Source organism: Nematostella vectensis, chromosome 3, assembly GCF_932526225.1.
Source record: "Nematostella vectensis chromosome 3, jaNemVect1.1, whole genome shotgun sequence".
Classification (NCBI taxonomy): domain Eukaryota; kingdom Metazoa; phylum Cnidaria; class Anthozoa; order Actiniaria; family Edwardsiidae; genus Nematostella; species Nematostella vectensis.
Window position 1 is genome coordinate 15,397,381 of NC_064036.1, and position 11,620 is coordinate 15,409,000.

Genomic DNA, 11,620 nt, shown 5'->3' on the forward strand with positions numbered 1-11,620 from the left:
AAGAACGGCACGGATTGATATGCTAATCAGCTAGGTGCCGGTAGTGGATTAGCGAGTTCACACCAAGGAAAATGGTTGCGAAAAACGGCCGTCGCTTAGACATCGTCCAGCGATTCTAGATGCCTATGATAGAATGCTATGTTTCTAGGCATTGTGTATTCGTGTGAGATGAGACCAATCCCACTGTGAGAGGGGTTGATGGCAAAAACTATGCATCCAGTGGCGAAAGATCACAAAACGGTAAGTACTTGTACACAAGAAAAGACAAATAATTATCACTAAATGAAGTTAAATGCGCACCTTTTAAGCACTTATGGTAAAATCAAGAAAAGTTCCTTTGTAGAAATTCAAATTCATTGCCACATTTAGCAAAAATAACGCAAAAATAAAATGTTCGCTTAAATCTTAATATATTCAAGCCCAGATCGAAAAGTGCCGACATTTGGAAATGACATATTAAGACAGGTTATTGGATATTCAAATTCACGTACAGATCGGTTGCCTTGCCAACCCAGCTCAGTTTGTCGTCTTGACGGGGCCGGCCCTAGACAAGTTCATCCGCTGCGGGCACGTAATACGAGCTTGCGATGCAGCCCCTAGGGAACTCAGAGCTTTCATTAACTTTCAGAGTAGGCGGTGGAGATTTTAGTTCAAATAAAACTTAAGTCGAATTTTCAAAAAAAGTAGCCTGCGCTCGGTGGGAAATAGCCGGCGGCCGCCGGGGCCTAATGAACCCCCTGGAACTACTATCGATTGCTAATACTACTCGAAAGAATGTTCACTAATCCGACATCACGAACAAGCGCGATCTTCAGGCGTAATAGATGAGAATATTGGGAACATCGGTGACTTGGGTCGCTTTTTTGTCAACCACAAAGCCAAACGATATTTTACCTTATTTACGATAATACCTTTTTAGGAGGCAACAACGGCCTTTGATTTTATTCACTATAATGACGACTTTGAAACAGCAATATCGCGAAGAATTTACCGCTAATTGGAATTTTTTTTTTCGCGTATCGGGGCGGGCCGCGCACAAATAGCGATGCCATTGGCCTTGAGTTGGATATGCAGACCCCCCCCCCCAAGAGAAGCTATCTGTGGACCCCATGCCCTAGCCATATTTGCGGTGTCTCTTACCTGTCCCCATGGGGGCAGGGGCGTGGCCCATGAGAACGTCCCTCTCCACCTTGCCATCGCCGATATCTTCAGCCAGCCAGCAGGCACAGGGGAAGAAGATGAGCTCTTCCCCTTTGGGCGTCACCTCTACCTCGTCTACGTAGATCCCCTTGTCGGGGCCGTGGGAGTCATGGCCGATACGAATCCTATCCAACTAGGGATAACAGAGAAATTTTGATTTAAATCGTAAAGAGCGAATATTAAATGGTAAGAATCTTTAAGACCATCACGGAAATGTGATTACTGACAAACCGCAAGGAGGGGCTGTAAGAATGTAAAAGAGGTCTCGGCAAAAAGACGGAGGAACCGCAAAGAGAGGCTGTAAGAATGAAAAAGAGGTCTCGGCAAAAAGACGAAGGAACCGCAAAGAGAGGCTGTAAGAATGTAAAAGAGGTCTCGGCAAAAAGACGAAGGAACCGCAAAGAAAGGCTGTAAGAATGTAAAAGAGGTCTCGGCAAAAAGACGAAGGAACCGCAAAGAGAGGCTGTAAGAATGAAAAAGAGGTCTCGGCAAAAAGACGAAGGAACCGCAAAGAGAGGCTGTAAGAGAATGTAAAAGAGGTCTCGGCAAAAAGACGAAGGAACCGCAAAGAGAGGCTGTAAGAATGTAAAAAAGGTCTCGGCATGAAGACGAAGGAACCACAAAGAGACGCTGTAAAAAAGTAAAAGAGGTCTCGGCAAAAAGACGAAGGAACCGCAAAGAGAGGCTGTAAAAATGTAAAAGAGGTCTCGGTATGAGGACGAAGGAACCACAAAGAGACGCTGGAAGAATGTAAAAAAGGTCTCTGCATGAAGACGAAGGAACCACAAAGAGACGCTGTAAAAAAGTAAAAGAGTTCTCGGTATGAGGACGAAGGAACCACAAAGAGAGGCTGTAAGAATGTAAAAAAGGTCTCGGTGTGAGGACGAAGGAACCGCGAAGAGAGGCTGTAAGAATGTAAAAAAGGTCTCTGCATGAAGACGAAGGAACCGCAAAGAGAGGCTGCATGAAGACAAAGGAACCGCAAGTAGACGCTGTAAGAATGTAAGAGAGCATCTCGGCATGAGGACGAAGGAACCGCAAGTCGAGGCTGTAAGAATGTAAGAGAGCATCTTGGCAGGACGAAGGAACAGAAAATAGCTAGTTCAGAGCGAAAACCAAATATGTCCTTTATTGGTGTAATTCGTTTAGAACTGTAGACACCAATGCAATCGGAAAGAGGGAATGACAATAAGTTTTTACACTTCTAAGTTCATTAGACAGAAGATTCTAAGTTCATTAGACATAAGATAACAATGAAAAGCAATGTCACAACTAAAAGGAATCAATGACAGATTTTTAATTTTCCTTTCAAATCTGTACTTTTTGCGAGAGCGTTGTTCTCAGCTTTTGTTGCAAATGTATTCTTACTTTGTGTTTTTAAGCACTGTAATTGTAAGTGTTTGTCTAACAGTGATCGGGCAGCTATGCATTATATTTTCTTTCAGATAAACATTCAACAATAAGCTCTGAGAATAAACCAGATGTTGGTGGGTTTTCAAGATGCAGGCCATTCAATATAAAGTGTTGACCCAATAGAGTCGATAAAAGTCCCAGCTCCTACTGATCGTGCACTCTCATTACAAGCAACAGATTAATGTACACACCTTTCCAACAGTCGGCATTTCCACTGAAAACTTATAAACTTTTCCTTCCTGGAATGTATCGGTAGGTCCCCCTGTGGGTCTTAGAACGATCCTGCTACTCTCCCCCTTGTCTCCACAAAGCTGAAGGTAGAGCTTGGCATTAGGGTTGAACACACGGCCGAGCTGCATAGAGACATCATACTGCTGGGCTGAAAGACAAAACATGAGAAATGGAATTATGATAAAAAGTATCGCAGACACTTGCATATAAAAAAAATTCGGATCTTGTAACTACCGTTCCGAAAAGAAATAATATCATTAATACTACTTTTTTTATCCCACCAATTTTTCTTCCAATTTAATAAATTGTCATCAATCTCTCATGGAAGGGGTTCTGATAGATTTGGTATCATTTCTTTATGGAGGGAGCTGCAAATTGGCAGTACCCGGACAGAGATTTGAAAGCACTTACTGATGGGTGGTGAGCGAGTGGTCTCTCTGTCAGGCATGACCTCCTGTCGCTCTTGTGATAGCCAGAAGTTACATGGGAAGGTGAACTCCTCCTTAGTCATGGGCACATGGATGAGCACTTCCTTGACAAAGAAGCCTGAACCAAAATCCATGTGATCATGACTCAACTTGATCCTGTCAATCTGTACAGAAAATCGAGTTAATGTTAACAAGGATAGCAAGCACGATTACAAAGGGAAACTCCCTCAGCTATTAACATGATGGGCATCAGACACCAAAAAAAATACCCAATCCTGATTTCTATACCCACAGAGTGCCATGGAAAGTTTTCAACAACAACAAAAATAATGAGGAAGAAAACCCTCTGCCTCTTAGCATGATTGTCAGATTTTTTAGAAGCCTTGGTGCATTTGATCTTACACAGACAAAAGCAAACTATCAAGTGTGTCTGGATTTAAACTATTCCAGAATGCATACAAAGAACAAAACATCTGGGCAAAGACCAAACAATCACACAATAGTTAAATTTCCAAAGACTTCAAGACATACACTGTAACCACACCAAGAGTGGGCAAAATCCATTGAAAAATCAATAATGGTTTATGGTTATGTTTTATGTGCACAGCACAGCACAGGAAAAGGGATAATCAGGTGTCTTATAGAATGTTTCAGTGGACAATGCATAGTAAACATAGCAATTTCTTCCAAAAAATATAGTTAAATTGCATTTCTGACATTGGAAAAGTCTTTTCAGGTGATTAACCTTATTACTGCACCTATATAAAAAAGAAAAAAAGGCTAGCATCTAAATGCACTTGTAGGTACCAAAAATGTAATTGCATAATTCTAAAATAATACCTACCTTGCCAACATCAACTGTGTTCACAGAGAATCTGTACATATCTCCTCGTATGAAGCTATTCTGACTGTCCCCAGCTTTGCGCAGCTGGATTTTGGGAGTGGTTGCTTTGTCCCCAAATAGGACAATGTAGACATTGCCATTTGCACCATCTCCCTTGACCTCTCCAATGTGAAGGCTAATATTGTAGTTAACTTGAAAGCAAAGATAAATATTGTCAGGTGTCAAAAGGTAAAAATGTACAACAGGCTGAAGGCAGGGAGTTTTAGAAGAGCCACCCCATATAAATGAAACTGAAACAAAAGAAATGTGAAGTACTGTAAAAGGACGATAGACCCCCCCCCTCCCCCTGGCTACAAGCCTAGTCAGGTCTCACAGGGTAACCAGAGTACGACAGGCCTGGCCCAAACATGGTTTCGCAAGAACCACCCCATCCAACTGAAATTTTGTTCAAATAAGGGAGAATTTTCAGTACCTCAGCAATCAAATATATAAACATACATCTGGAAATTTACAAAAGTGATATATAACAGGCCCGTAGCCAGGATTTTGAGCGCGGGGGGGGGGGGGGGGGGCATTTTCCTTTAGGTAGCTCCCAGTAGTACTCAATTTTCCTTCATAAGAGCAGATCTTCCAGTTGAGTGGCTACAGGCCAGTATAATAATATTGATTTGAACATGTCTCCATGCACCTATATGTGGTATTATCAACATTGTCTGAAAAAAGTCTGCCTCCTCTTATCATGATCACAAGTTCCCTGTTTTATACAAGAACTGATTTTATCCTTACTTTCATTAGCAGGTGATGGACTCATCCTAGATTGTGAGTTGGACCTCATTGTCATGGTAACACTGGATGATTTGGTCTGTGATCCTGTACTTCCTTTCCTGGGTGGAGTGTCCTGTTCGGATGAAATACTGGACCTACTATTGTGTCTAGCGTCAGGGTACTCCCTATCACTGGCCTCAGAGCCGCCATCTGAGGGGTGTCGAATAAGTGGATCATCAAGCTGCCCACCAGCGTAAGAATTTAATGGATGCATTGTCTCAAAATTAATTTCCCTTGTACGGGTTACAAGACCCCCTTCACTTCTGCCATCAATGTTATAGCTGTCCTCAATACCCTTGAGGCGTTTGGCTGAGTAGGCCCCATATTTTACATCCCTGTCGATGTGACTATCGTAGTCATCTGCAACAACTTTTCCATTTACTGTGCGAGTGTGGCGCACTTCCGTTTTTGTTATTGTCTCAAACCGAGGATTATACATGGCTAGGATGATCCAGTGAGTTGGCTGTTACTATGTCATCAGAATTATCTGAAATTAAAAAAAAAAGATATGAAACATCATAAGTAAATGACTTAAACAAAATGACTGTATATAATCTGTATGCATTAGGGCAATTACAAGAAGGCACTGGTATACTTGAGCTTGATAACATATGATAATTTTGTACTTTCAATCAAGTACTTTCAATGGAATTTGCTAAGATGATACATTCCTCATGCTACTTGTTTTTCAGTCACCGCAGATAAAACTATTTTAACCATTGACTTTCAAGATAACTTATATATTGACTGTTATCCTGATTGCTACTAAAAAAGAAACAGGGTTTTTTTTAATTCAAAGGGTGGTCTTAAAAGTGACTTTAAAAGTGTCACTCTGATAAAATTCGATTGACAAATGGATGGTTTATTCTCAGAATTATAGTTAAACTCATATTGTTGTTGCTGGGTCAAAGCCTATCTCTTCTCAGATTATCAATCAATGCAAGCATAGTCAGTCTGTGATAGGGTTAACAATCGCTGATGCCAAACAGACAGGAATATATACAATATAATTCAGCATATTCAAGATACAGGCTTTCTCTGACAGAGTGTCATAGCAGTAATAAGGCTAAATTGCAAATGATTTCCTAAATGTGCTCCAAGAATTTGTACCAAAACATGGAATAGAGGGAATGGAGTTAATAAAACAATATATGTCTTTTGACAGATTTTTTTATTCTGTACAAAATCTGAAGCTAATGAAAAATTCACTAGGTATCCAGACAAAACTCAGACGTAATTAAAATCTATTTAGGTTAGTATAAACATGGTCTACTAGACGCCATAAATTGACAGTTTAGACTGAAGGTTGTATGACACAACAGTCACAGAAAATACTAGATCTGATAGTATCATTATATGAGTCAAATGAAAACCAAAACCCATGGGAACTCATAAAATTTCTAATTTTCAGAGACGGTTAGGCAGCTTTTATTGTGACAAACTCCATCAGGCAAGCTGTCAGATTAGGGGTTTTTTAGTCCTTATAAAAGCACTTCGAAGGGTGTTGTATGTCACAATAGGAAAGATTAAAATGTGATAGAATCATCTAGTAATGGTTTGTTTAAAGATTCTAGATTTTACCACACCCGCAGGACCCAACCATAAACCGCTATTGATTATTAATAAAATGATTTTAACATCTAGAAAATTAATATACATCGGTTTTCTTTGAAAATATTTCTATGTGCAAAACCAAAAATAATACCGACACGAAGTGACATTTTGACCTCGGAGAGGAGAGCTTTACACATAGTAGACTGACGAAAGCTAAAAGACAGGGCAAAAGTTTTTACCGTCCAAACATAGCGAAGTCGTGACGATCTTGAGGTGATTTATCTGGCAAGTAAGGATCGTCGATAAATCAGGACGCTAACGGTTTTTTTTACGCAACATTCATCAGTCATTTTCCAAACGATGGTACTTAGCAATAGCAATACTTGAAAAAGGTGGTCAGTTATTAAAAGATTCTATAAAATGTCTGTGTTTTATTAAACAACAGTTACAATGGTATTCGGTATAAGGACGTATCGTTCTTGCAAATTGGTAGGAAGCAAGTTACAAATACTTATTTCACAAAACGAGGTATTATCAAAAATTGCCCTATGTGTAAACAGAATTGTGATTGTTTCGTGAATGAGTAAGAAGTTAAGAACGCAGCGCGAGCTGTGAGCGTGTGAAAGAAAAAAGCATACGGTTAGAACATACAAAGACTGAATCCTTATTTTTAATGCTCTACTGAATATGGAAATGATAATCAAACGCAGCCAAACGTGGTTCCCCGTGAGGGGTTCGTATTTAATCCGCAGGTACTAGACTTTCGAGCTCGCAATGTTTACAAGCAAAACCTAACGTCCACACGCACTATTTGCCAAGAATCCGGCGAATTGATGACCCTCGACATTTCACCACATTCAGAACCTAAACGCTGAGAACTATAACCGTTACGTGCACAATAAATCAAAAGGAATGTTACTCAATACATAGTTGTTGTCGGAGAAACAAACAAATACCGTATTCCAGAAAGCGGCGAAGCTGTTCGAATTCAAAAGGTTGCAGACAGAGCTCGACCCAAAAAATATGCAAAGGCAAACAACACGAATAACATCCCTAAAACTAACCTTTTGCAGCCAACTGTAGCTCGAATGCACCCAAATAAGTTCGCTCTAACAATGTGCTGTGCTCTAAGCTGGTATTAGAGACTTAACCGCTCGTTTTTTGCACTAAATGGAAGCCAGCTGTGATTGTGTCGATAGGGCGCCCGCCATTTTTGAATGCATAAAGAGGTTACCAAGCAAAGCCCGAAGAATATCCCACCCCTCCCCGCCTACGCAGGGCGTGACGTCACGCAACTGATCATCTCTCATTTTGGTAGCGCATTTCATCTGTCATGAGATCACTTTCATATGCTTTTGTTTGTAAAGATGTTAGATGATAAATAATTTTATGGTGTCCACAAGAAAGAGAGCTAGGTAACAAATAATGGCACCGTGTAGTAGGCAAACAGGAAAACAGTTCTATTTCTTGCTAAAAAAGCTAATAACATTAAACACTCAATCTTGCACCTTTCCGTCGTAGCGAAACAAACAACAGCAGATATCTTTTTATTCTATTTTTATATCTCCTGGCAATCGGATATACTTAACCTACAGAATTTTTAAGAAAACCACAAGTCATAACTTAAGCATTAAGGCTCCCACGGGCGGGCGTTAAATTGCAAACGCGCGACTTTGAAAGGGTGCGCCCTGTCTAGCTTTGTCTGGCAAAACTTTCTCGCTGATTCTTATAGATTCGTTCAACAAATCGGCTGTCCATGGACAATGTGCGCTAAGGACATTCTGTCAAAACATGAAAAACGCGTCATTTGGACTTCTAAAGCGAGCAAAGGTCATTCCAGCCTACCAAATTTATCAATCTCCCGTTAGAAAGCCCAGTATCCGAGGTGCCCGCCTCCAATAAGTGCAGAGGGAAATCAATTAAAATCTAGTTAAAGGTTAGGCAATCATATTAATAGACCTGTCTATAAACGTCCGTGAGGTAAACATAACCCAGACTAGCAAGGATTCTAGTTGCAATTTTATAGAAATTCCCCGTGTGGAATCTCTAATCCCTCCCCCCCCCCCCCCCCCCCCCCTACAAACCCACCAAATAACCAAATAAAACATACCGTAATAAACGCCCGCGGCGTTTACTAAATTTCGACGGTACGGGGGGGGGGGGGGGGGGAGTTCAATAAATAGGAAGCGTTTTAGAGAGGGGCGTTCTTTACAAAATATGAAAATATAACAAACCCAAGTGCAGTGGAGTTCTAGTCTTAGTCAGGATTACGTTAAGCCTGCGAAGCAAGCATTTCTTGACATTAAGTAAGTCTCACCCAAGTAGAAGCCAAACTGCTATGCCGTTTGTATTTAAGCTGGGAGGGAGGATAGGGTTTGAATCTAGTAAAGGGGCAAATCTAGAAGAAGAAAGGTCGATAACGTCTCTAAAACTAGTGAACTGAAGCCTTTGGTTGAACGTGAGATACAACTCTTTTTTATAAGAACGTCTAATTTTCAGTTGAGGCTGGGCCGTTCCTATTTTTGGGACATTTTAAGGCTGAATATGTTCTTAACCACGTTCTTAACTTTCGTGAAGAATATTATACCCAATGAATCATTAGGGAGTGAATTACACTAATGATCAATAGCAATAATAATGTTGTTACGATGAGCACAATTTGATTCTGCATTCTAGAACGCATCAGGACTAAAAAAGGAAAAAAATGCTATCTGAGCCTCGGCATGTTCTGAAAATTTGGTGAAATCTCAGGCTGGACGTTCTTATAAAAAAAGACTGTAAATCGTTAATTGCACTGGGATTAATGTTTGGGTATTTTCTCCTAAAAAAAGGTCTTTTAGGTTGATAAGGCAAAGGTGACTGGTATTATGTTATTGTTTTGATTTTCAAAACGCAAATTGATAGGTTAAATAAATACATGCCCAATAGACTTGCTATAGCGTGACAGTTTATGGTCGGGTGCCCCCTGCAAAGTAGCGTCTGACAAAACCCTAAGCTTTTTCCCACAGATATGTGTCGGTTCCTTTCCCTTTTCCTCTTTAAATGATGATTTTTTTGCATAAAAAAATAGAATTTTATAGAAATTATCATTCAACCTAGATGTTATGCTATTATACGCTATTTAAAACATATCTATACAAAAAACGACTAAAGCCCACTAATTTTGAAATTATATTCTTATTGTATGAAAAAATATAACTGAATTTCCACCAAAACTCTAAGGAATGTTGATCTCACAGGCTACTTATAAATGCTAGTGAATTTATTATTTACTTATTGTTTTAAAATGAATTTAGAATAAAAGACACAATGCAGAGAGCTAATCCTATAATCTTCCATTATGAAATCTACTCTAGGCTTAAACGCTTTATATACTCGTTTAAGGTTGCCTTAGGAATTTTGTTTGGTGATAGCTACTCCAAGTGGAATATCTGAGGATAGCCTTATGCAAAATAAACAATCTTGCAAATCAACCTATGTATAATTTACAATTTCAACAGTGTTTGGTTAGCCCGAGCAGTAGGACTCCAAGCTTGTAAACTTTGAATAAAATCACACCGGGAAAGAGAAAGCAAAATCTTTCAAATTATGACATTTTTCGTCCTACGTAATTAAAATTTACATTATTCGAACTTAGCTCAAACAATTTTGAAAAAAGGTTAGCAGTTTTGGCTAGTTAATGATTAAACAAGGTGTAAAAGTTGCTTTTTGGTGGTGAGTGGTCTGCAGATCGATAGGCTGCTGGTTCACACGCAAAGTTTCCGAACGTTTGTTACTGACCTTATGAATTTGTCCTTTTTCCTCGATGTGGGAGGAGCAGAAGTAGTCAAATGATGATATCCTAGTGTTATCGCCCCCCTAATTTTGTCACATTGCGGTACCGGTAAGTTTTACAGCGCGTCTGTAACCTGTTGTGAATAGTAATGACCAAGGGAAAATTTACATAGTAGGTGTAAACATTCCTTAAGCAACGGCTCTCGACAACCAGTAAAGCGGAACCAAGTGTTGTGGCTTAAGTTATTATTGTTTGACAAGAGAACATACTGGAATAGTCACTATACAGCGTGCATTGAAGCTTCTGGCAGCCCAAAGGGGGGGGGGGGGGGGGGGTAAACCCCCTAAACCCTCCCGCTAGATCCGCTACTGGCAATGTGTTTACGTAAAAATAGAAACAAGTCGAAATCAATGTTCACTCTTCCTGTTGCGTCCACGGTAATCTTATTCTGTCAGTTTGCCCATCGATCAACTTCGGCGTACCGTCCTCTTTATCACCATCATTAACAACACAACCAGCACCGTGTCATTGCCAAGACTTCTAGCAGCTCATCATCATCATCCTAATATCCGCCATTACCATCTCCGCCTGCAAGATCGATAGACCATCATCCTATTCGTTGTGGATATACTATTCAAGTCATCAACATCATCACGATCACTTACTTTCTAAATTCCCCTGCACTCCTACCGGTGCAGGGCCACGTCACGATCATCACTATCATAATCATCATAATAGATCAAGATGATCATCTTAGTTGCCTTCCTTCTTCATGGGATAATAATTGGAATGGATCGCATAAAAATAACTTCCTGGTATAGCTGACATCTTGTTTGAGCTCAGCGATATTGGGATACAAGAAGGTATCACTTATATAAGTCACGTTTCTTTATTTTGTATGTGATGCCAAGTAAAGTATTCACCCCCTTGTAACATTCTGGGCCCGCTCCGGATTGTCTACAGAAGAGCTACCAACATACCATTCGGTGTCGGTCGAATGGTATGTTGGTTGAGCTTTCGCGTAGCTTTCAAATGCTCTGGCCCGACAAATCGAAGAGTTGAAATCCTCATCGATACAACAGTCACGAAACCTCTCCCGGCAACTAGCCCGCGATTGGAATTACCCTCTCGTATCTGGGGGGAAGGCATTATAGAAAAGGTGCTCCTAGAAAGAAGAGCTTTGTCTTACGAATGTCAAAGGCAACTTGAACGCCAATACACCATAATATGGCGTAACTAATCTGCATATGGCACATATCACGCGGAAAAAGATATATCAATATCATTTTTATACTATTTTTTTTTTTGTGAAGATCGGTGCACCTGAAAAACCCTGGCTACGCCCGTAAT

General features: G+C 40.2%; 1 protein-coding gene and 2 long non-coding RNA genes across 3 annotated transcripts in view; 2 read left to right on the top strand and 1 right to left on the bottom strand.

Moving 5' to 3' along the window:
• LOC5522270 (lipoxygenase homology domain-containing protein 1) overlaps positions 1-5,380 on the bottom strand; it is a 35,631-nt gene extending 30,251 nt beyond the window's left edge. Inside the window, exons 1-5 of the mRNA XM_032367742.2 lie at positions 4,903-5,380; positions 4,117-4,307; positions 3,256-3,436; positions 2,805-2,992; positions 1,141-1,333 (exon numbers count right to left, since the gene is read on the bottom strand). Of these exons, the coding sequence (XP_032223633.2) occupies positions 1,141-1,333; positions 2,805-2,992; positions 3,256-3,436; positions 4,117-4,307; positions 4,903-5,380 (1,231 nt within the window). The remainder of the gene's footprint in view (positions 1-1,140; positions 1,334-2,804; positions 2,993-3,255; positions 3,437-4,116; positions 4,308-4,902) is intronic.
• On the top strand, positions 23-6,486 carry LOC125561149. Its single transcript, XR_007307157.1, has 2 exons — positions 23-240; positions 4,912-6,486. It is a non-coding gene; the product is annotated as an uncharacterized LOC125561149 (long non-coding RNA).
• LOC125561150 lies at positions 1,261-3,051 on the top strand. Its single transcript, XR_007307158.1, has 2 exons — positions 1,261-1,849; positions 1,905-3,051. It is a non-coding gene; the product is annotated as an uncharacterized LOC125561150 (long non-coding RNA).
• Positions 6,487-11,620: the final 5,134 nt, after the last annotated feature.